This window comes from Zingiber officinale, chromosome 8A (assembly GCF_018446385.1).
Source record: "Zingiber officinale cultivar Zhangliang chromosome 8A, Zo_v1.1, whole genome shotgun sequence".
Taxonomy (NCBI): domain Eukaryota; kingdom Viridiplantae; phylum Streptophyta; class Magnoliopsida; order Zingiberales; family Zingiberaceae; genus Zingiber; species Zingiber officinale.
Genome location: NC_056000.1, coordinates 19072258 through 19096257, shown reverse-complemented (window position 1 = coordinate 19096257; position 24000 = coordinate 19072258). Strand labels below are relative to the sequence as shown.

General features: G+C 40.9%; 4 protein-coding genes across 4 annotated transcripts; 2 read left to right on the top strand and 2 right to left on the bottom strand.

The window, feature by feature from the left end:
* The first annotated feature begins 9713 nt into the window (after positions 1–9713).
* On the top strand, positions 9714–12418 carry LOC122007777. The gene is made up of 5 exons (XM_042563306.1): positions 9714–10069; positions 11149–11290; positions 11421–11638; positions 11718–11894; positions 12053–12418. Exons 1-5 carry the CDS (start codon positions 9911–9913, stop codon positions 12137–12139), a joined length of 783 nt encoding a protein of 260 aa, XP_042419240.1. The 5' UTR covers positions 9714–9910; the 3' UTR covers positions 12140–12418.
* A 1348-nt stretch (positions 12419–13766) lies between these two features.
* Positions 13767–14330, top strand: LOC122010577. The gene has a single exon (XM_042567098.1). The coding sequence runs from the start codon at positions 13767–13769 to the stop codon at positions 14328–14330; it is 564 nt and encodes a 187-aa protein (XP_042423032.1).
* A 308-nt stretch (positions 14331–14638) lies between these two features.
* LOC122010576 (ankyrin repeat-containing protein At5g02620-like) lies at positions 14639–16960 on the bottom strand. Its single transcript, XM_042567097.1, has 3 exons — positions 16577–16960; positions 16043–16452; positions 14639–15720 (listed from the first exon to the last, which is right to left on the bottom strand). Exons 1-3 carry the CDS (start codon positions 16899–16901, stop codon positions 14845–14847), a joined length of 1611 nt encoding a protein of 536 aa, XP_042423031.1. The 5' UTR covers positions 16902–16960; the 3' UTR covers positions 14639–14844.
* Positions 16961–17623: 663 nt separating this feature from the next.
* LOC122010575 lies at positions 17624–22607 on the bottom strand. Its single transcript, XM_042567096.1, has 6 exons — positions 22599–22607; positions 22362–22434; positions 22021–22106; positions 19789–21732; positions 18591–18768; positions 17624–18508 (listed from the first exon to the last, which is right to left on the bottom strand). Exons 1-6 carry the CDS (start codon positions 22605–22607, stop codon positions 17832–17834), a joined length of 2967 nt encoding a protein of 988 aa, XP_042423030.1. The 3' UTR covers positions 17624–17831.
* Positions 22608–24000: the final 1393 nt, after the last annotated feature.

Below are 24000 nucleotides of genomic sequence, written 5' to 3'. Positions count from 1 at the left end.
ACATTCTGCTCCGCCTGCTCTAGGGGCAGGTGCCCCACCTATTTCTCGTCCTACCACTCAGGCAACCTCGCATATCCGTTCTGTTCCTGAATTTATAAGATGCACTCCTCCAGTTCCTCCTGCTCATCAGCCCTTGACTCCATCAGAGGAGTCAGATTCGGATGAACAACCTCTTTCGTGGTGGCCTAGACGCAGACTTATAGAGTCGTGTTCGGGAGCCGAGGGCCCAGGTCGACTCTGTTTCCCACTCCAGCTTCCCGAGTCCCGGTCATCTCTATTGCTCCTTCAGAAGGCCAACCCTGGGACCCTCGAGGAAAAAACCTGATCGTTAAGGAAGAGATTGCTACAGAGAGGCCTTCTGCGCCAGCCTCCCAAGCTACCCCAGCTTCTCAGGTCAGGCCTTCCTCCTCCACAAAGCGACCTTCTGTGCCAGCATCCCAAGCTACCCCAACTGCCCAGGTCGGGCCTTCTGCGTCAGCATCCCAAGCTACCCCAACGGCCCAGGTCGGACCTTCCTCCTCCCGACCATCTACCTCTACTTAACCTGACCCTAACGAGACCACTATTGGGGCATCATAACCTCAGCCTTCTTGCCATCGTGATTTCTGAGCCACTAAGCCCTCAAAATGGGGAATGCACTGTCACCCAACTGCCAAGGATAGCAGTATTCTACTGCGGGGACAACTAACGACTCATTGGGAGGAGAGTATGTAGTAAATGTATACTCTTCACCTGCCTGCTCAGTTGGACCGATTCTCCGAAAGAGCTATGGTGGGAAGCCCTCACTCTCTCTTATTGCTTCTCTTCTTTTTATTCTAACTATTTTCTTATCTGCACAGGCGTTTGCCGAGTCATTGCTATTGAGTCAGACGTTCTCCCACATATATCGGCAAAATAAGATATTAAAGGATCGTGTTGCCGACCTGGAGCCTCAACTATCTGACCCTTCCTCGATTGTCTTCCAGTTAAAAGCAGAGGTAGAGACTTTAAGAAAAGCAAATGCATCCCAGGAACAACTCCTAGGTGAAGCCTTAATGGAGTCTAACCGGTTGCGAGATGATAAGAAGAGACTGGAGACTTTGCACCAGTCAGCTAAGGCTAAACACCAAGAGGAGCTGACCCTCAAGGAGAAGGCACAATTAGAGCTGATTCAACAAACTGTAGCTCTGGAGGACTTCAAGCTCATGCATAAACACGAGATGGATTGCCTGACTCAGGAGCTAAACTCCAAGGATATGCTCCTTATAGACCATAGAAGGGATCTGGAGTCTCAAGCAACAGAGCTGGGATCCTTACAGGCAGAGCTATCTCAGACCCAGTCTGCCTTATCCAGCTCCGTTATTGCCTTAGAGACTTATCAGGCCAGAGAGAGCGATCGTCTACAAGCGAGTCAGGAAGAATACTTATGTTCTTCAGAGTTTGGCTCTCAAGTGGAGGATCGCTTCATCCAGTCTGTGACCTATGGTGCAGTACGAGCGATCCAACAACTCAAGGAAGGAGAGTATCTGCCCCCTGATCCTTCTGAAGACTTTCTAGACTATCGTCGGATCCTCAAAAAGATGTACGACGATGTCTTTTCTGAATTTAAATAATCCTTCATATTATATATGGTACATCGGCCCGACTTACTTATAAAAGTTAATTTTCACTATCCTTGCTACTACTTCCTCTTTAGATTTTATGCCTTTTCTTTAGTCCTTGCTCAATAGAGCTCAAGTTGTTTAGCACTAGCACTGGGACCTGAGTAGGTCTTAAAGAAGACTCGACCATATTCTAGGCCGAGTTATGCCCGGACTAGTCATGCTGTCTCGATCTCAAATCTTACAAAGGAGTGACCTACTCAGGTACGATAAAGTTGGAGGCAGTTAGCACTCCATGGGCGATCCAACCTTTTACCCTGAGCGTCTTGTAGGTAGTAGGCCCCTGACGCTAACCTTTTAACAACTGTATATGGTCCGTCCCACTGAGGTGTTAATTTGGCTACCTCTCCTACATGCTTCTATTGTAATGTATACTAAAAGTCTAACTTTTTGTATAAACATTTACTTAAAAATAAGAATCATATTGGTTAAATATCTACAAGTTAAGTGTAGTTGTTTGATTAATTTATATTATAGATAACATGGTGTCTCGTGTCACACACAGAAGTTCATGTTATCAATTCTCTATAAATTATAAATAGTAGCTCACGACTGAGATAGAAAGGAACAAACCATTGGAATATTCATAGTGTAATTAGGTATTAGTTTATCTTGACTGATAAATTACACTAATACACTCTGAGTGTATTGAGCAGGATCATTTAAGGTAAGTTCTTTTTATACTGACTTAATAAAAGAACAAGACCTTAGTTATTATGGAAGTATGTGCTCTTAATCCTAATATAATAACAAGCACATATATTTAATATTTATTTCTTTGACTTATCAAAGGGTGAGATTTAGCTCGATAAATCAATAGACCCGATAAGTTGAGAAATGATATTACTTATAGTGTGTGTTGTTGATTATAGAATGAAACTGTGTCCTAATAATGTAGGTTGATAATGTCCCCAAGAGGAGCTCATAAGGATTGTCATATTAAACCCTGCAGGTGGACTTAGTCTGACATGACAATAAGGTTGAGTGGTACTACTCTTGGACTAAGATATTAATTAAAGAGAGTTGTCAGTCACTCATTTAATTAGTGGACATTCAACATCTTAAACACAGGGAGACTAACACACTCATGATAAGAAAGAGCCCAAAATATAATTTGAGATTGGTGTGGTAGTTCAATAATAATTTTTTAGTGGAATGAATTATTATTGATGAAATTAAGTTAGGTGTTCGGGGCGAATATGGAAAGCTTAATTTCATTGGGAGACCAAAATCAATCCCTCCTCTCGGTCCTTATCGTAGTCTCTTGTTTATAAAGTATTATACCCACCTATACCCACATTTATACCCATTCTAAGGTGGTCGGCCAAGCAAGCTTGGAACCCAAGCTTGGGCCGACCAAGCAAATAGGATGAGCCAAGTTGTGTGGCCGACCCTAGCTTGAATCCAAGCTTGGTGTGGCCGGCCACATTAAATTAAAAAGGATTTTATTTTTTAAATCTTTCTTATGTTGATACAATGGTTTTAAAAGAGAGTTTAAAATTTAAATCTTTCCTTTTATAACTTTCTACAAAAGATTAAGTGAAAGATTTGATATCTTTCCTTATTTATATTTAAAAGGAAGATTTTAATTTTTGATAAAACTTTCCTTTTATGAAACCATCCTCATGATTTTAAAAAAGAGTTTTAAAATTAAATCTTTCCTTTTATAGTTTCTACAAAAGATTAATAAAAGATTTGATATCTTTCCTTATTTGTAGATTGAAAGGAAGATTTTAATTTTTTATAAAACTTTCCTTTTATGAAACCATGTTCATGATTTTAAAAGAGAGTTTTAAAATTAAAATTTTCCTATTATAGTTTATACAAAAGATTAAGAAAAAATTTGATATCTTTCCTTATTTGTAGATTGAGAGGAAGATTTTAATTTTAAAGATAACTTTCCTTTTTGAAAATCATCCACATGTTTTAATAGAGAGATTTTAATTTATAAAAGTTTCTTTTTATAACCAACCATGAAGGAAATCTTATAGTGAAATTTTTATTTTAAAAATTTCCGGAAACAAATAAGGAAGTTTTAATTTTGTGTTTAAAACTTGCCTTAATTGGAGCTCTTAAGGTGGTCGGCCATAGAAGGGATTAAAAGGAATTTTTATTAAAATTTCCTTATTAACCAATGGCAAGGAAAATAAAGGGAATTTTAATTATAATTAAATTTCCTTATTTGCCATTACCAAGAATTATAAAAAAGAGGGTAGGGGTGCCTTCATGGGTGATAACTCTCTTCTATTTTTCCTCTCTCTTTTCCTCCTTGGTGGTGGTCGGCCCTAGCATCTTCTCCTCCTTTTCTTCCTCCTTTGTGGCTGAATCTCATCAATCTCAAGGAGCTTGTTTTGGTGGTCGGATCTAGCTTGGAGAAGAAGAAGAGAAAGGAGGATTTTGTTTCCTAATTTTCCTTGGAGCTTGGTTGGTGGCCGAGACTTGTTTTTCTTGGAGAAAGTTGCTTGGCTGAAACTTGGTAGAAGGAAAAAGAAGGGCTTGGGTGGTTCTCATCTCGGTAGATTGTCGCCCACACGACGCCCGAGATAAGAATAGGAATATGATAGAAGACCAAGAGGTTGTTGCTTACAAAGAAAGGTATAACTAGTAATTTTATTCCGCATTATACTAGGTTTCTTTGTATAGATTTGAAATACTAAACACAAGGGGCTAGAAATTCTAGATTTTTGGATTTGTAATTTGAAGTTGTGTTTCTTTTATTTTATTTGTCGATCTTGTGATTCGATTGTTCCTTTTGATTAAACCTAAGGTTATATAAGGAAATTAAATATTGAATTTCGTTAAGAGGCTTTGTCGAGGCAGTGGTGGATGTTCCCATACCCAAGAAGGCCATGTACCTTGCCATGTTTGACCTGGGAGCTGATTTTCGTAATTAATATTTAATTAAATTTGTAACTTAGGTGGATTTGGATCTATAATGTTAAGTATCGTTTGCGATCCAAGTCTAAACCACTAAGAACAGATAAGTTAAATTTGGAATAAATAATGTTAAGTTCCGTTTGTGATTCCGAATTTAATTTCTAAATAACACAATAGGTTGTTAAGAAAGGTTCGACACTTGTATAAAATTTTGTGCAGTGGAACCAGTACGATATTCCTAGGTCCAACCAATAGCTTCATCCTTTTCCACACTAAGTCCCCTCCTCCGAAGAATCAGAGAATCACCCTCCTATTGTATTTTTGACGCATCCATTGCCGATATGCAGTTAATTGGGCAGCAGCTTGTTCTAGGATTTCACTGATAAAGTTCAATTTTGAAAGTCGTCGCTCGGCATTTTCTGCGTCATACAACAACATTTTGACGGATGACACCCGAACTTCTATGTGCACAACTGCCTCACTACCGTAGACCAGGTGAAATGGGGTGAGCCCTGTGTTTTCTCGTAGAGTCGTGCAGTATGCCTAGAGGATGCTATGCAGCTCTTCCACCCAATCACCGCCTACATGATCCATCTTGACCTTCAACCCTTGAACTATCTCTCTGTTGGGGACCTCCGTCTGCCCATTACTTTGAGGATAAGCCACGGATGTGAATGTCTGGTTTATTCCAAATCCTTAACACCATTCCTGGATCTTGCGTCCTTGGAACCGTCTTCCATTATTTGAGACCAGCTTGTGCGGTATTCCAAATCGGCATAGGATGTTCTTCTAAAGAAATTGAATAACGACACCCTCAGTAATCCTGGCGAGGGCTTCTGCTTCCACCCATTTGGAAAAGTAGTTCACTGCTACAAGCAAAAATCATCTCTAACCTAGTGCTATTGGGAACGGTCCTACAATGTCCATGCTCCATTGATCAAAGGGGCATAAGACTATTGAGGTTTTCAGCGTATGATCGACCGATGAGTCAGGTTATGATGTTTTTGGCAAGATAAGCAGGTATTCACCAATCGTTGGGCATCTCTCTACGGAGTGGACCAAAAATACCCGGCTAGCAATACTTTTCGAGTCAGCATCCTTCCTCCAATGTGGTTACCGCAACACCCTTGATATACTTCTTGCAAGGCATACTCCACCTCATCCGTACCTAAGCATTTGAGCAGTGGTCTGGAAAATGCCCGCTTATACAGTTGATCCTCGATCAGAGTATATACGTGAGCTCTTCTCCTGATCAATCTAACTTATTCAGGATCGGTAGGTAGGATGCCCTACTGAAGATAAATGATCATTGGGGCTCTCCAGTTGATCAGCTCTTCTATATTGTTTTATAGGTCTATCTGAGCTATTAGAAAGCTTTGAGCTATCGACTAATCCAGTACCCATGTAGTCATAGAGCTAGCCATTTTGGCCAATTCATCAGCTCTCTGGTTTTCCGCTCGAGGAATCTTGATCACTGTAACTTTCTTGAAGCCTTCATTCATTTTTCTCATATGCTTCTCTATATAGCTGCATCTTCTCATTGTTAACTTTAAAGTTATCGGCCACTTGCTGAGCTAGCAGTTGAGAATCTAAGTAAATGATTACCCGGGCTGCCCCCACATGCCGAACTGCTTGCAATCCTGCCAGTATTACCTCATACTCCGCTTCGTTATTGGTGGCTCTAAAGTTTAATCTAACAGCCAGTTGCATGATATCTTCTTGAGGAGATACGAGGAGTACCCCTACTCCATTTCCCTATTGAGTGGACGACTCGTCCACATACACTTTCCATATTTCCTCCAAATCAAGCTGATGGACCTTCGTCAAAAAATCTGCCAAAGCTTGTGCTTTAATCATCGTTTGGGGCTGATACTATATGTCATATTCTCCCAGCTCAGTTGCCCATTTGATGAGATGACCAGCTACCTCTATGTTGGTAAGAGCCTTCGCCATGGTACTATTGGTCAGGACCATGATTGGGTGTGCTAAGAAGTAAGGCCGCAGACGACCAGCCATGAGAACCAATCCGTAAACTAACTTCTCCAAGGCCGTATACCGATACTCGACCCCTTTCAATAGATGACTGAAGAAATACACTGGTCGTTGCATTCTTCATCCCATTGAAACTTGACTGCTCTCCTGAGCACCTTGAAGAAAGGCAGTGCTCGATCTGCAGACCGAGATATAAACCTGGACAGCGCAGTTATTCTGCCCACCAACTTCTGCGCTTCTTTCAGATTCTATGGTGCTTTCATGTCTCGAAGTGCTCGAACATTCTCCATGTTAGTCTCAATTCCTTGCTCAGTAATGGGGTATCCCAGGAATTTTCCCCCTCGAGCTCTAAACAGGGACTTCAATGGATTTAATTTTAGCTCATATTGTCGTAGCGTGCCACAAGTCTCTTCTATGTCAAAAATCAAATTTATGGTCAAGGTGGATTTGATGAGGATGTCATCTATATAGACTTTCATGTTCCATCCTATCTGCTCTCGGAAGATCTTATCCATCATTCTATGGTAGGTATCTCCTGTATTTCGCAATTCAAAAGGCATGACGGTGTAACAGAAAGTACTATCTGCCATGATGAAGCTGACCTTCTCCTGATCTTCCAATACAAGGGGGATTTGGTAGAATCCCTGGTAAGCGTCGAGCATACAGATCCTTTCACAGCCCGAGGTTGAGTCTACCATCTGATCAATCCTCGATAGCAGGTAACAGTCCTTAGGGCTAGCACGGTTGAGGTCTCGGAAGTCGATGCAAACTCTCCACTTGTTGTTGGGTTTGGACACCAGGACCACATTAGAGAGTTAAGATGGAAATTGTACTTCTCTAATGTGCCATGCTTTCAAGAGCTGATCCACCTCAGCTCGGATGATCTTATTTTGCTTGGCCGAGAAGTTCCAATTCTTCTGCTTGACCGGTCAGGAATCAGGCAGAAGATATAATTTGTGTTCAACTACCTCGAGCTTGACTCTGGGTAGCTCTTTGGGGGACCAAGTGAAGACCTCTCTATTGTGTGTCAAGCATTTGACCAGATCTATCTTGATCTCGATCGGCAGGTCGCTAGATATGCGGGTGAGGCTTTCGGGATGCTCGGGATAAAGCTGGACCTCCTCCCAATGGATGAGTTCCTCTGCTATGGGTAGATGTTCCTCTTGGATGACGTGGATCCTGCCATCATGGATTCTTTGAGAATTATGGGCCTCCACTTTCACCATGTTGATGTAACACCTGTGAGAGACCAATTGCTCTCCTCTAACTTCTCCGACCTGATCTCTCATAGGGAATTTAATCTTCTGATGAAAGGTGGAGACTGTCGCTCAGAATTCGTACAATGTCGGTCTTCCCAGAATGACGTAGGAAGATGACGAATCCACTACAATGAAAGTGCTTTTTTCACGTCCTCAATAGGGGCTCGCTACCTAGAGAAATAATCAACTTAATTCGGTCCATGGGTCTTACTTCATTGCCTGTGAAGCCGTATAATGAAGTGGCCATGGGTTGGAGCTCACTGACATCGATTTGCATGCCCTTGAATGCATTCTTGAATAGCACATTGACAGAGCTTCCGGTATTAACGAAAACTCTGGCCACGTGACTATTGGCTATGACGACTTTGATTATTAGGGCATCATCATGAGGAAGCTCCAACCCCTCCAGGTCTTGAGGCCCAAAACTGATTATGGGCCCGGCAGCTTGTTCCCGATTACATCCTACGACATGTATCTCCAAGAGACAATGATCTGTCTTCTAGTATTTCCTGCTACTAGCGAAATGGCGCAGGAAAACAGTCTTAAAGTCATGGAAGCTCGGGTGGTTACAATTCCCTGACTTTGTTGTCGCCTAGTGTCTTCTATCTCGCCCGGGTGTGACTAGAGGCAGCTCGGGATGATCTGTCAGGTATAACAACTGGCTCGAGTCTTGATGAGAAGGACGAGCTATGACGAGAGCTTCATCTTCCCTTTTGGATTGCCCAAGAGCCGACCAGGAGTTGGCTTATCGAGAGTACCAGGTCTAGATATGTAAACCAAGCTGAAAAATTTCGATGAGTCAAAGCAGGTCAGGCATTACCCCCGGTCACACCCCATGTATCAGATCTGGGATCCCGATCTATAAGCACTCGACCGGGCATCATGCGGATGATGATGTCAGACGACCCGACTTCTTCTCTCCTTAATTGCTGACTACTACGCCCTCTTGACTTTTGACTACCATGTCCTCATGACTTCTGACTGTCACGTCCCCTTGACTTCTGATTGTCATGTCCCCTTAACTTTTGACTACCTAATTTTATCGGACCAACATTATTAATTTTTAATAACTCAAATAAAGAGAATATATCAATTTAAGGCTATCAAATATTTTTCATCAAAAAATACTTATAAAATTATTTTTTTTATTATGAAAACTTTGTTTTTTTATTATATAATGAATTTAAAAAATATATATTTTTTAATTCTGTGGCAAAAATTCCAGGACGCTGACGTTTGTATGGGCTCTAAGTGCTGGTGCATGTGAGCCAGGGCCACTGATGGTTGGCTTCGAAGGAGACCCATCCATTGATATCTTCTTCAAGATTGTCATGAACGGCATGCATGCCCTTATCTATATGAGTTTTAATTTATCTAAGAGATCAATTGCAAGGGATTAACTTCCTCGAGAGAGAGTTATAAAAGGTTGTTTTATTCTATATATGATTAAAACTTCTCATATGTTAACGTCTGTAGATTTTTTGTGGCAAGAAACCATGCACAATATATAATTTATGACTGTATGTTGAGATGCATGGACCTTGTGTTTGGTCATCAAGAGGGGCTTTGTATCATGTCCAATTGAATTCGTAGAGATTTAAATTGCATTAGATAAAAATTATCCTATGATTTCCCTGACTGGCTTTATTCTGTAATATGTGTGATAACAATAGAAATAAATATAATTGAAATACTCTATTTATTTTAATATTAATTATTTTAATTAAATTTTATGGTTTTCTTTCTCCTAATTGGCATATCACATGTTCTCTGATTCAATCAATATCTAGTCAATATTGCGACAACTTAATCGCTTGCCAATTGACGAACAGATTCTAGATTGGGCCCACGTTCAAAGTTTGATACTTCGTATGTAATTTATGATCGCGTGCTGAACGCTATTTTATTTATCTATTTATCTTTGGGGTTGTTTGGCGATCGAGAAGAACGATTTATTAAATCGAACGGTGGCGAGCGAAACAGATGTGGCGATCGCTGTTTGGGAGATCGGAAGAAGGGGGAGAAGCGGCATCGAGCTGTTCGGAAGAAGCGATCGACGGCCAGCGAAGCGGTGGGAGCTGAAGGAGGAGGAAAGAGGGCGGAGTTGGGCGGGCTTCGATCGAAGCCAGCAGCGTGGCTGCCATGTCTGCGGGGATCTGCGGGAAGCGCCTAGGGTTGGAGGAAATCTTCGGATCTCCGGCATCGCCGCCTCCGTCAGCCAAGAGATCGCGCTGCAGTCGCTACGGATCTGAGGATACACTCTCCGTGCTCCTCCGCATGTTCCCCTCCATGGATCGGGAGGTAGTCTTGCACTCTCGCTTCTTTGTTCTAATGCTCTTTCTTTCCGCCCCTTGCTTGTTGGCTTCAATCTGTGGAATTGCTACGTTGCTTATTAAAATTTTCGAAACTCAATGAATCGAGGAGTGTGTTGGGCTATATAAAGATTAGCAGTCGATCCCTTGGAATGGATTATATAAAGATTAACATGGGTAGGTGGAGCAAATTTGAGCAAACAACCACATTTCCGATTTATTGATAATTCTTTGCTTTTCGTCACAAGGACGTACCTTTTTTGCTGTTATTGATAGGGGAAACTAGAAACAAAAGAGAAAATGGAAACGAAGGATAGATGCTTATTTGAGTTATCATGCGTAGCTATGAAGTCCCAAAAAAGATTAGGTTGAGGGACAGGAGCTGCTGAGATGAACTGATGAGACTAATACCAGCCTATCCTTATGGATATAATTTGACAATTGTTTGGTCAAGAGCACATTTTGTTAGAATTTTAAAAATGGTGAGAGATTGAAGTTTTGTCCTATCATCGGGGTGATTTAGCTGTGTTGTCTTTATGTCGTAACTTCATGATTTTTAATGTTGTTTCTCATCTGAAACGCAACTCACTGAAAAATGTTTGAGCAATTGAGCAGTCCTTGGGAATGTCTTTGTCATTTGTACTTCCCCAAATGAATGAGTGCATTGATACTCTTCATGACTTATATTGTTGAAGGCAAGGCTTGAAGAATACCTTTTTTTCTTCATGAGCCACTTACTTTATCTATTGTCTGAGATATTGTGATAATAAGCCTGACAGTGTCATTTTCATCAGAGCTATGTCTTACTTGGTATTCACATGCACTTTCCATTTGACATGCATGAGTTGTTGCAAGATCTATTATCATAGTATGAGCCGTCACAATTTCTTATTAGTTGAACTTTTGTGTAACAAATGTACCAAAAGAGCTAGTAATTCAAATCATTTGAGTAAATGTATCATTCAAATTTTATGAAGAAATTACCTCTTCCATCATTCAAGGATATTTTATCTATTGTTTTCCCATGTCTTGAATTCGCCTAAGGTGTTCTTTTTAACTATTACACAGGTTGTTGAAACAGTTTTGAATTCTCACGATCACAAAATTGATGATGCTATTAAAAGTCTCCATGCTTTGTGCCTTGGTGATGGTTCTGTGAATGTTGAAGGAATTAACTCTATTTTACAATCAAGTGACAACACTGTGCAAGGTCAGCTTCTACTTCATTTGTTTCCACTACATATATCTCAGTTGAGTTGACTAGTGATGATTCTAATTCTATGTGCAGAAGCCTTGTTCTCTCCTACATATTTGATCTTTTCTGTGACCATTCATTTCAGGTGTTCTCAAGTCTCAGACATTTGAAGGGAATGCTGAAGTCTCTCAGAACAAGGGAAGTTGCCAACCAGAGGAATCACAAAACGGGACTTCTTGGGGCGATGTATTTGTAAAGGAAATGATGAATGCCTCAGACTGGAATGATGTCCGAACTCGTGCTATGAAAACCTTGGAAGTATTCGAAAGAGACATCGTTACTCGAACAACAGCATACATGGAGGTTGATAGTTTATTGGTGCTCTGTTCATCTTACATGCTGATCATTGCTGTTTTCTCAATATTTTCTTGCGGTTATGCAGAAAGAGAACAATTCCTTGAAAGAGCAACTGCAGTGTTTATTAAGAGACAATCAAATCCTAAAGAGGGCTGTTGCGGTCCAGCATGAATGCAGTTTGGAGCATGAGGAGAAGATTAAGGAGGTGCAGCATTTGAAGCAAGTGATTAGCCAGTATCAAGAGCAAGTCCGAGCATTAGAGGTAATTATAATTTACTATTTGTTTTCACTTTGAAGTTGTTTGGTTCAAAAGATAATAAGCTGATGTCTACTAGCTTTCTCTGCATAACCGTACTTGATCTTGAGTTTTCTTCTTCTTTTTCTTTGGTTGGATGATTGGAGGCTAGTTGTTTGTTGCAGATGAGTAACTATACATTGAAGGTCCATCTTCAGAAAGCGCAAGACGCCAGTTCCATGCCAGGCCGTTTCCATCCAGACATTTTCTAGGTTTATTCCTTCAATTGCATGCCTGTAATCCTGAAGTATCTCTCGCAGAAATTAGTTATATAGGTACAGCAGGTGCAAAGGGGAGCCTTTGTGTTATGAAGAAAGCCTTTGTTGGTTTTGTAATAGACTATTTATATCATCTTCCTTGGCATTCGAATCACGTTATAGAGGGATCAAAGTTATTCTTGTTTGTTTAAATTAACAAGTTCTTGTGGATGCCAATAGGTTTGTCTGATTAGAATGCTGATGAAAGCTTGAATTAAATTGTTTCCAATGTTACAGTGCATTGATCTTTCAGGCATAATAATGGCAGAAATAATGTATTTTGATACAAATTAAATCGGAACTTGTTCTGTGGTGGAATTGATCGTCAATCTACCTCGTGTTCTTGCTCCCGAGCGGCAAACTAGTGTAGAAATCAAGAACCTGTGGCGATGCAGAGGCAATCCCACTTGCTCAGCTGCATGATGCTCTCCTTATTCACCTTGTATAAAATATAAGATAAATATTTTCATGTTGCCACCATTTTAACTACACCTTACTTTTTTTCTTTATCCGTCTCCATCTCATCCTACACAAGAAGGGAGTATGAGAAATTAAATTTTCTCCCATTGCCATCCTTAATCAAGCTTCCATCACATATAATCTCATTTCATTAATGCAAGTAGTTCAGACCAAAACTTTCATTTATGGAGCTACAATTTTACTGAGAGAAATAAGGAGTTTGGGTGAAGGGTGTTTAGCTACATTGTATTGTGGAATTTAGATTGGAGTAGTAAGGTTTTTCAAGAGCCTCTGGAGACGAATGGGTGGAAGTCAAGACCAAGTGTCGTAGGGATGGTAGTTGGGGTTTATTTAGATGAACCAAAACCACCAAACAAGAGAAAGACAATGCCATGGGGCAGAAATCATGTTCTGCTTAGCACGATACCATGTTTAAATGCATGGACTGCAAGTTTGACATGCCATTTGAAATCTGGTTGGCTTGCAGTGTGGATGAAGGTTGCCACAATTTGTCTTCATAATGAAAGTCTCATGTTATCTCATCATACTCTAAACTCGAAATGATCCTCTGATTAACTCATTGGAGAGCTTCTAGATATCTCAACACTAACCTTTTATCATTGTTGGCAGCAAGAAAGGAGCTTCTCATCGAGCATGGCTTCGTGGCCAGAACAAGTGTCCATGTATTGATGGCAGTGGCTATGACTGAAGCGGCAACTATAATGACTCATCCATGTGCGTTACTGTCTCTCGAGTAATCACCTGTCCAATACTGCAGTCGATTTTTGTATCCATGCCATCTTAATCAGTCACAAAGAATCAATATTGTAATGACTTTGACCTTCAAGCCATGAGAAGGAGACTGGATCTGTAAAACGAAGCCAACACCATCAATGAAGTAGAGTAAGAAAATCAAAGTGAGACCCTTAATGACACTCATAGCTCATCATGCCACATCATTCCTTCACTATCGCAAGAGGGCTATAAAATCATATCGGTATCTGAATTCTCACTGGCACTTTCCTCACTTTTCTTGTAACTGAAGCTTCACCCACATATATCCTTTCTTGAGGAGTAGCTAGATTGGATAAGAACAGGGGAGAACGGACGACGAGGCCTAGCCATGAGTTCCGGCTGCAAGTCTTCTTTGAGTTGTATCGACGCCCATGCACCGGTGAGAGCGACGTACGTGAACCTCTACAAGTGGCCAGAATCTGATGCGGAGTTCGTGAAGTCAGTTACCAGTGGAAGAAGAGGAACAATCCTCGATGGCAGTGCTAAAGGCATCAACCTCGATGGAAGGAGGAAGTGGAGTGCAGAGCCGGCAGTGGTCGACGGTTTCTCATGCAGACAGATTTATCTCAGGAGTTACACTTTCTCCAAAAAGGAGACCGTTCCCGAGAAGACACTGCGTTGCCTTGGACGAGCCAAGGAGAGAGCTGCTGCGTTTCCTTTCCTCCAACCGAAGAGCGAGCACACTGCAAGTGGTGTAACCGGTGGCTCCGCTAGTAAGAAACAGATCAAAACAACTAAAAGGACTAGGAAGAAAAAGAAGAAAGCTTGCGTTACAGCAAGCAAGTTAAGAGAGGTCTCCTACGCAACACTTTACTTCATCTTCCGTCGTCTCCTTTCTTGCACTGCTAGCGTCGATGCGGTGGATCGAGGGAGAGAGACATCCCAGAAATGATTGTGAGCAACCTGATTCTTCCCGTTTCTTAAGCTTATTCTTTTGAGCACTGGTACATCTATCTGTGCTTTTCCACTCTTGATAAGCAGATAATTAAGTTATCTGTGGCTCGATTTTGTGCCTTCTCTGCTGCATAGTTTGTATCGTCGCCTAAGTTTCTTTTGATGTGAAAAAGCTGGTTCTTCCTCTCCATTTGTACATCATGCATTCCCAGATTTCAAGCTAGATTTACAAACAATAATGCAAAACTTTTAACTGAGAATAGCATTTAGACACCAATCTATCTCTGAAGCAATTCATCTTTGCCTTTTGTGCTTGCTTCATCAATTCTTCGCGACTAGTTAATCTTCTTAGTTGGGAAAGAAGTGAGAATTACTCTCATCGGCTGAAACACTGTATGGCCCTAGTTGTGAATTAAGCTACTCGATCAGTTAAAATTAGTTCCTCAATCATTAATTTACATTATCGTCCGAACTCAACACCTCCCGTTAAGGTAACTGGTAATTGTATTGTATTAAATTGGGTACATTTTCTTGTACTCTTTGCCGAGCAACTCGCCGGAGGCTGACCACGACCGCGATCGGCTCAGCGACGCCGTCTGCCGGATGTTCCTCAGCTTCTTGGCCTCGATCCGGTGCGCTATGACCCAGAAGAGCATCGTCCCGATGGTGGCTGCCAGTATGACAGACCCCATCACCGTGACAGCCACCGCCAGCCACCGCTCGGTCCGCCCCACCACAATGAACGACAGCGCCAGGAAGGCGATGCTGATGAGCACGCACGCCACCCACATCAGCTTGTTGATCACCGACATCATCTGCTTCTTCGCCTGGCTCTCGATCACCACCACCGACGTCTGCACCACCACCACCGCCAGCGAGATGAAGAGAGACACCGAGTCGAAGACGAAGAAAATCATGAACGGCGTCTGGTGCGCCACGTTGGCTTCCCCCAGCGTCAGCCCGGGGCTCAGACTCTCGTAGTCGACGTAGTTACCCGGCACCGTGAAGATGCCGGCGAAGGCCACTGTGGCGATCAGCACCGCCACCACCGTATTGGAGTTGATGGCGTTGTTCAGGCCGTCCTCGTGCAGCTTGTTTAGCCGCTTTGCGATGCCCTGCACGCGACGCCGCGTCTGCCGCGTGTGCTCCAGCTGCGAGTGCACCTCGTGCTTGATGTCGCTCACCGTCTGTTTCAGCTCACGTGCCGGATTCGTGCACGCCCCGCCGCCCGGCCGGAGCGTCCTCGCACTCTCCACTCCGTGCTTTTGAAGTATTCCGGCGATCTCCGAGCTCGCCATCTTCTCCGCCGTGTCCAGAGCCGTTTCCCCTGACTTGTTTATGGCCTTCGTCTCCAAATCCTCTTTGTAGTCTAGCAACCTCTTAATAATCTACAAGCAACAAAAACAGGGCAATCAGAATCCAATATCCAATTTTACCTACTTTTATTTTTACACCCTATAGTTTAAACTATTACATGGACTAATTTTATAATGAACTAAATTATTAAAGGATATTTTAATATTCACAAAGCTTTGAGAATATTTTAATGTTGGGAAGAAAGGATGTTTTTATTTTTATAATATAAATTATAAAGAACAAAATCTTATATTTAAGTTATTAAAAGATAAAATAAAATAATTAAATAAACTATAAGGAGGGACATGGAATTTATTCCGGGAATCAAACAGCAATCGGTGAACCGTGTTTTACCTCAGCCCGGCCTTTCCTGGCGGCTATATGCAGCGCGGTGTTGCCCTTCGTGTCGACCAAATTAAGCAGAGAAGGTTCATACTCGACGAGCACCTCCACGAGCTCCAGGATCGTCCCCTTCACGGCCATGTGGAGAGCAGTTTGGCCTTTCTTATCAGTTCTGGTGGCGATCGCTGCTTCCTTCGTTAACAGAGCCTTCACCACCTCTACGTGCCCATTTCTGGCAGCGGAATGCAGCGCCGTCTTGCCGTTGCTCCTCGCGATCAGCGCAAGACTCTTGTCGGCATTCAAGAGGAGGTTCACCATCTCGATGTGGCCCTGCGCTGCCGCGGTGTGCAGCGCGGTGGTGTTCGACAAGTCGACCGTCAGCGAGAGCTCTGGAAGAGCATTGAGGAGCTCCTTCACCACATCTGGCGGATATTAAGCAATTGTTTGGGAACGAGATTGAATTTACGATCAAAATAAAATTTCACCGGAAAAAAAAAAAGAGCGATTTGCGAAAGAATGCCGGGAAAATGAGAGAAGGAATAATACCAACATCGCCTTGCTTGGCGGCGATGTGGAGGGCGTCGAATCCATTCTTGGCCTTGATGCCTGCCATGGAGGCGTCGTGGTGCATGATCATCTCGCGCACCACGTCGACGTAGCCGTACTCCGCTGTGACGAACAAAGGCGTCTCCCCGACCTGGTTCTGCTTGCACAGTAAGTCGACCAAAGCCTCGGCAGTGGCGGCGCCGGAAAGAAGCTCCTTCACCGCCGCCAAGTTGCCTGCTCTGGCGGCTGAATGCAGAGGCGTGTCGTCTCGCTTCCCGGTCACTTGTTTCGCCATCTTTTTCCGGCGAAAGGCTGGAGAATTCATCTCCACAGCTTATTTAATTGCCGGAATTTGTGATTCCTCTTCAATTCGGTGGATTAATTTTCTCCATACGAGTTCCTGTTAACAAAAAGCTAACAATTGCATCAAACTCATAATAAAAAACAGGGGAAAGAAAGGATGGAAAAAAAAAAACAGAAGACAAAAGATGGCACACTACGTGAATTGATCACATTTCAAAGTCACCACCAAAGATTGTAACATGGAGAAGAAGAAGAAGAAGATGCGATCGACAGCTTGAGGAAAATGAAGTACCTACAGAGTTGCGTGTCTCTGCGATCGGAAAATGAAGTTTAACCTTTCGTCCTCTGGAGATGGATCCTCGTAGGGTTCAACAGGCTTCCTGCCTCCCAATTGTTGGGCATTGACTATATGTACACCGGATTAACAGGGACGGATCCTTATTTAGATGCACGCACCCATCGATTGTTCTACGACAGCACAGGACCGAGTACTTTTCTATTTTTTGCATGCAAGTGACGAACAAAGACAAAAAGCAGGTGCAATCAGACAATCGACATGGAAAGTAAATCAGATTTCTTTAAAAAATATGATAAAAAAAGAGAGTAATTTATGAACAGAAGATGAGATGTTATCTCTAATTAGCGAAGGTCCTTTTAAAATGATTTTATATTAAATTTAGTGATGCGTAAATTACAGTTTAATAGCATCTAAAATGTGATTTAATAGCATCTGAAATATAGTTTAAATATCACCAGTTCGCACAAGTCTTTACTGCCAACTGCTGTAGCTGCATCAATTTATTTCGTGAAGTACTCGGCTAAGAACTTCTTACAACATACGAAGCATTTTGATTTTTGAGGGTTTACTGTCATAGAAACTTCTAAAAGAGCCATGAAAACAAAACCACCATCTAGATTTTCTAGTCATGGCCTAAGAAATTGGCGAATGTTGCTAAATTGGTGAAGGATCTGCATAGCTGCTGCACATAATAACCCACGCAGCTTGAAGCTCAGCAACGAGTTCCTCCAAAAGATCAGCATTCAGTATCTTCTCCATTTCAATCACAACCAAATCCATATTATATTTCCAGACAAACAATCCTGGCTCAAGGACCTTGTTATCGCTGCACTCTGCTAGCCCTTTCTTTTGTTCAGCCACAATTTGCCAGAGACCTTCGATAAGACTGCCGCAGTCACAGGCTGGCTGACATGTGCTTGATATTAACTGCGGGCAAACACCCATGGACGAGCTAACTAAATCTGCTAAACAGCAACTTATAAGATCAAACAATAATTTTCGCTCTAATCTTGACCATGTTGCAGTAATTCCATCATACTTCTTCTCTAGTTTACTGAAAACACTTTGGTCTAAAGGGCAATCGAGCAAACAGCAAGCGTTCAAGAGCTTACTGTCGTTGATATTTTGAATACCTGACTCCACAAGTATGTCAAGAAGGTATGTGAAATCTCTATCGTCATCATCTCTGAATCCTTCATGTGAATCCCCTGAAGATAGAAGTATGGTATTGCTTCCTGCGCAATCTTCATCACTTAGCATGAGAACCTCACTTTCCTCTGCACATGTACCAGCTGATTCCATTTTTAGACGCTGAAGTTGTGACCGAAGTTCTGCGGTTTGGCCAAATAATCAAATATGAAAAGATACTAAAATAAGGGGAAGCTAAAAACAGTAACAATTTTGTAGACTTGCCTTTAAGCTCTGCACTTAGTCTATCAAAGCAACCAGAGCTATAAGTTTCATTTTCGGATAGGGTTTCTGAAACCAAGATTGGACTAGGCTGTTCAATGTCATTGGATTTCAGTTGTGATTCTGCAATATTTGATTCAGGTAGAATGAACTTTACTCGAGGATGGCTGCTTAATTTTTCCTGGAGAGATGAATTTGCTTTATTGAAATTGAAAGTAACACATACGCAATATTCAAAAATTGTATCAACTTAATTAAAGAAATGAAACGACAACAACAAAGACTATGTTCTCGTCGAGTTTAGTCATATTCCTTTAAAGCTCATATATAATGCACGTAAGTTGATAGAAGTCTCCTGTTCAGGCAGCTGGAGAAAGCTAATTTTCTGCTAACTTTACTAATGTGTTGTAGTATTCAACCAGCAACTACTTATACCAAAAGCTTAAATTTGTAGAGGACTTATTAATATATTAATTATTTTGCAAGGATCGTGATCTAACTACCTCGACTCTAACTACATAACAGATTTGTTGGTATTGCTTAAATTACAAGGAAATGACCCAATTGGAGAAGACCTAGTGCTAGATCTGCCATGCCACAGACTGAAGAGTAGGAATACTTCTAAGACATCCATTTGCTGGAAATTATTACACTCTAATTAAGTCTTACTTTATGGAACCATGACATAGTGAAATGCGATCTTTCATCTTACATTAAAGTTGTTGACAAAGTTGATGGGGCATGGTAAGACTTAGATGAGTTTAACTAAATTGGACTTGATAGTTTTGAACTAGAGATTCAAGGAATCAAAGTGAAGAAATTAGATGATAAATGTTCTATAACATGTTACCATAAAAAATAACTTTTGCTAGCCAAACATAAGAAAAGAGCACATAGCATCTGAAAAGAGAGTCGACTTATGTGGTCATGCATGATGATTGTTTACATGTTTTATGCATAGATTTTTGATAATCTTTCACAGAGTCAACTTGAACATACTAAAATGCCATGATAATATGTTCTATGCATCAGAACATAATGTTGGAAGATTACTACCAATATAATTTCATGACATTAAACTAACAAGATCTCATTAGCATGACAGATGCTAATCAGTTACTAAACATAGTGTTTCTTTTTGGTCACATGGAACCTGACAACCATAAAAAATATTTATTAAATTAAAATGGTAGAAGGGCACCTGGATTACTATGTGATTATGAGTATGACTAGATGGAACTTGAAATGTAGACCCAAGCTCCTGGTCATGAGTGATCAATTTCAATGCCTCATCTCCAGGTATAGGAATGTAGATACTATCGTTTAGGCAATATCTTTCAGTCATGGAATGATTAGTGGGTGCAGCATTTAACTTAGAAACTTTCTTTCCAAGTCCCTCTGAATCGACATGGATCTCACATTCAGGTAGCATATCTTTATCTTCAATAGAATCATCAAATTGATAACTGTGATTTTGGTGTTCAGACTTTTTAACTGGTGGTATTAGCATGCAAAACTTTGCATCTAAAGAGTCAGAGGATTCTACATCAGGTACATTTCCAAGTATAGTCTTACCACCAACTAATTTTCTGTCAATTAATTTTGGCATGCCTGAATCTGGAATTGATTTTGAGCTTGGAGAGAATCTGGAACTTCCAAATCTACAGGCATCCTTGCTGCTAATACCCAAATGACAGATTTTGTCGAAGAGTACCTCATCTCTAGACAAATTTTTAGCAGAAATATTCTTGCTAAAATCTAGAGTATACTTTGTTGTCTCTTCCTCAAATGGTTCAGAATCTTCATTGGGCGTGCTTGAACATCGAGAAATATAACTACTATCATGAAACTGTTGGGTGACATTCCATCTCTTAGAATAGTGGCTTGGCTCCATAGCAACATAAGATTTAGTTTTTATAGTTGATGAGGTAAAGCTGCTAACCAAATCCCCATAAGCATCAGGGGACTGAGGAAATGTGTCTGAGTGGACGAGTTCTGCAATACATGGCATCATCAATGAGTCCCTAGTTCCAGCATACGCACCGGTTTGAGAGGCAAAATTCCATTCAGCAAGTCTATTCCTATTGTGCCTCATTTTTCTTGTGATATTCCTATATATTCTTTCTGAACCATCTACTTTGTTATTCAATCCGTAATTACAATGGAACAAATTCTGTCCATTTCGCTCTCCATGAAACTCCCGAGTTCTAGATTCTGCAATTTTTCTGTCTTTTTTAGAATCAAACCAGAGGTGATCATGTTTTAAAAAACTAGCCTTTGTGACCTTTTCTGCTTTCTTGCGAATTGGCTTTAAGACAACAATGGGAACAGGAAGAACACCTGTTTCAGATCTGCCCCTTGATGGTGGGGGATTATATGGAAGAGACCTTCTGTCTTCCTCACCATGCCATTTTTTAAGTCTTGTTGCATATGGCATATAAGAGCCTGTGATTTCAGAATGTTCATGATAGAACCTATCATTACCCTTTTCTGTTCTGCATGGCCTACACTGAACTTCATTGCTCCGATGCTCAGTATTACCTTTATATGGTTTTAGTACAATGATCCTACTTGACCGAGACGAGGATGGTGTATGTTTCAGATCTTGAAGATGCTTTGCAAATGGAGACTTCGAATCTTGGATATGTTCCAAAGAAAGATCTTTGCCAGAATCTGTGATTTCAAAGGCACAATCGAATTCCTTACAATCGTGAAGCAGTTCTATGGATGATGGCCCCTTTACACCCACAAATTTCTTCCTTGCAATACTTGCATCGACTTCATATACTCTTCGTTTATGTGTTGCCATCGTATCAGAGTGATTTGTATGCTTCCTACTCTTGGGTGCTTCGGTTACTTCAAAAACATCTTTGAACTCTTGTTTCTCGGTGTTTCTCCAAGGCGAGCAGTTCTCGCCATCTGCATAATTACCCAAAAGACTTGGGGATGAGGTTATTTGGCAGTCACTGCCCATATCTTTCTTTCTTGGGGGTAATGCATCAAGACCCATCAGTCTTGCAATTAAACTGGGTGGTGAAGGATGCTTAGTTTCTTTCACTTTTGACAATTCTTCCTCTAACAGTCTCATTTTAGGAATTTCAATAGTTTTCTTGGGAGATGACTTTTTCCGTATCTCATCAGCAAACTGGAAACACAAAAGCAATTGATCAAGGACATGAAATTCAAACAATAGTTTGGTAAATGTGCAGCAAAATGATATCGGCTTAAAATAATCGTTACAACTCAAATCTACTCCAAAATCATTAATACAACATTTTTGTTAAAAAGAAAAATTCTGGGTTTTACACACTTAAATTTTGCAATAAAGCATCAAATTACACAAATAATTTTAAACTTTGCAATGAATGAAGGGAACGGGATTGATTGGTATGACTTCTGGTAATGAGAAATTAATGATGAGACCGATACTTACAGAATCTTCTGCAGGAAGGACTATGCTGCAACCAGAATCAATTGCAGCCCTTTTAATATTTGAATCTTTTCTGAACCAACACTGACCTGAAATGAGTATCTTAATATGAAATTCAAGTCTCCATACTGTATGATAGCTTTTTAGGGTCAAAAAACAAAACACTATAGATAAATATCAGGATCCAATCATCTGGAATAATGATCATAAAGAATAATGTCAATATTATAAGATTCCTAATTTATCAGACAAACTATTTCAAGGAATTTCACATGTAAATGGCAATCACAATATTTATTCATGTTTAAATAGGATCTACAATTTAACAAATAACAATCCCTTACAATATTTTTGTGAATTATCTCTGAAGGAAGAAACCAAGAGAAGCAAATAAAATCTGACTGTAGGAACAAGAATCTGGAAACAATTTCCAAAAGGAAAAATAAGTTATACTTTGGCACATAAAGAAGTTAAGTGGCACATAATATTAGAAAGTAAATCCATGATTTAGTATCCGTTTCCATGTTAGTCATAAAGAAAACATGTAAAATTCACAATATGGGGAACTGTAAGCTAGTTACATCTGTCATAACTGCATATAAGCCTTTATGTGTGAACTATAATTAACAAAGACAAGCATTTGAAGCCATTTTTCATCCTTTTCAAGTTGATGGACTAGTTAAATCATCGGGCTAGTCATAAACAGTTCACGTCAACCTAGTCATAATCTTGCTAGGTGATCCAACCAGGAAGGCTGCGCTAGGGAAGGGGAGGCTCCCCTTTAAGGAATGCTATTAACTTTGGCCTAAGTATGATTTTACGTACCCTTTTAAGTTAATAAGACAGTTCAAACATCAACATCAGGCTAAGTCAGGATATCTAAAAGCTCCTCAAGCAATAGAAAAATGCACCTAAAACCCTTTGAGAGGTTTGACGATCTTATAACTTCTTGTTGCTGAGCTTCTTTTTTTTCATAGCATCGATGGTTTATTGAAATCCCAATCAAGTAAGAGTTGAGGAAGACAGAAGCACTATTTATCGAACAAGGTGCTCGTTTTTCTTGGAACACCTAGAAACAAGAATGAAACAGAGTAGTGCAATCTCCCTCCCCCCACTTGGAAGACCAGAAAGAGCGTAAGCATCCTAAAGAGCTAAAAAAAGCTGTTAGTCCGTTCGGAAAGCTCGCATCTTCCCACACATTACTTTTTGTAAAATATGTCTCTTAATAAAATGGAAAACCAAAAAGAACTGAACACTGCAACTACGAAACGGGACGAAAAAAAAAAGTTCCTGGCTTTCTACGTGGTATCCTATGCAGAAAGACTCGCTCTAAAACGTACAGAAAAATCAAATCTTTGCAGCAAATCGGAACTCAAAAGAGAGAGAGATTAAAGAAAGGTGCCTTCAAGTGGATCTGGGTTCACGAAGACCCGACGCCGGGCGAACTCTACCGGCGACACTTCCCGGCGCTGTAGTCTGCTGCTCTGGTTCATTTTATTCTCCTCCGGAGCTTAAGCATCACAAGTTAGGCTCTTCTTTAGAAACAAAGGAAGTGGGTCTCCAAGAACAAACGAAGCGGGACGAGAATTGGAAAGATGGGAATCGTAATAGCAAGAATGATTAGATTAAATGAGGGTTGAAGCAACGGCTCGGAGCAGCGTGCAATAAATGAGCGACCGCATCGGAATGCAACGAAGAGAGAGAGAAGAGAAAAAAACAGATACGAAGCATTGAAAAGAGTACCCGACACGACATTCCACTCTTTAATTTCGCACTCTCTCCCTCTTTCTCCTCCTAGCTCAGCTGATTGCTCTTTGCAGCTGCCTTGTTTTGGAATACTACTGGCAAGTGGCAAAGCCTGTGCATCGTAGTTTACTCAAGCAGACCTGTGGCTGGTGGAATCAGCGTGAGAGATATTGCTGAGCAGTCGCTGTGGATTTCCATGAGATCCGTGCGGTCTCACATCCGACGATCATCGTGTTT

What these genes read in the sequence shown, in the direction of transcription:
- LOC122007777 (XM_042563306.1), top strand. Translation starts at nt 9,911, where the DNA reads ATGTCTGCGGGGATCTGCGGGAAGCGCCTAGGGTTGGAGGAAATCTTC. An exon ending in GAACAACAGCATACATGGAG is followed by an intron (nt 11,639 to 11,717) that starts GTTGATAGTTTA and finishes GCGGTTATGCAG; the next exon opens with AAAGAGAACAATTCCTTGAA. An exon ending in AGCAAGTCCGAGCATTAGAG is followed by an intron (nt 11,895 to 12,052) that starts GTAATTATAATT and finishes TGTTTGTTGCAG; the next exon opens with ATGAGTAACTATACATTGAA.
- LOC122010577 (XM_042567098.1), top strand. Translation starts at nt 13,767, where the DNA reads ATGAGTTCCGGCTGCAAGTCTTCTTTGAGTTGTATCGACGCCCATGCA.
- LOC122010575 (XM_042567096.1), bottom strand. An exon ending in TCCTTCCTGCAGAAGATTCT is followed by an intron (nt 21,733 to 22,020) that starts GTAAGTATCGGT and finishes TTGTGTTTCCAG; the next exon opens with TTTGCTGATGAGATACGGAA. An exon ending in ATAATCACATAGTAATCCAG is followed by an intron (nt 18,769 to 19,788) that starts GTGCCCTTCTAC and finishes TCATCTCTCCAG; the next exon opens with GAAAAATTAAGCAGCCATCC.
- LOC122010576 (XM_042567097.1), bottom strand. Translation starts at nt 16,901, where the DNA reads ATGAATTCTCCAGCCTTTCGCCGGAAAAAGATGGCGAAACAAGTGACC. An exon ending in CGCCAAGCAAGGCGATGTTG is followed by an intron (nt 16,453 to 16,576) that starts GTATTATTCCTT and finishes AATATCCGCCAG; the next exon opens with ATGTGGTGAAGGAGCTCCTC. An exon ending in CCAGGAAAGGCCGGGCTGAG is followed by an intron (nt 15,721 to 16,042) that starts GTAAAACACGGT and finishes TGTTGCTTGTAG; the next exon opens with ATTATTAAGAGGTTGCTAGA.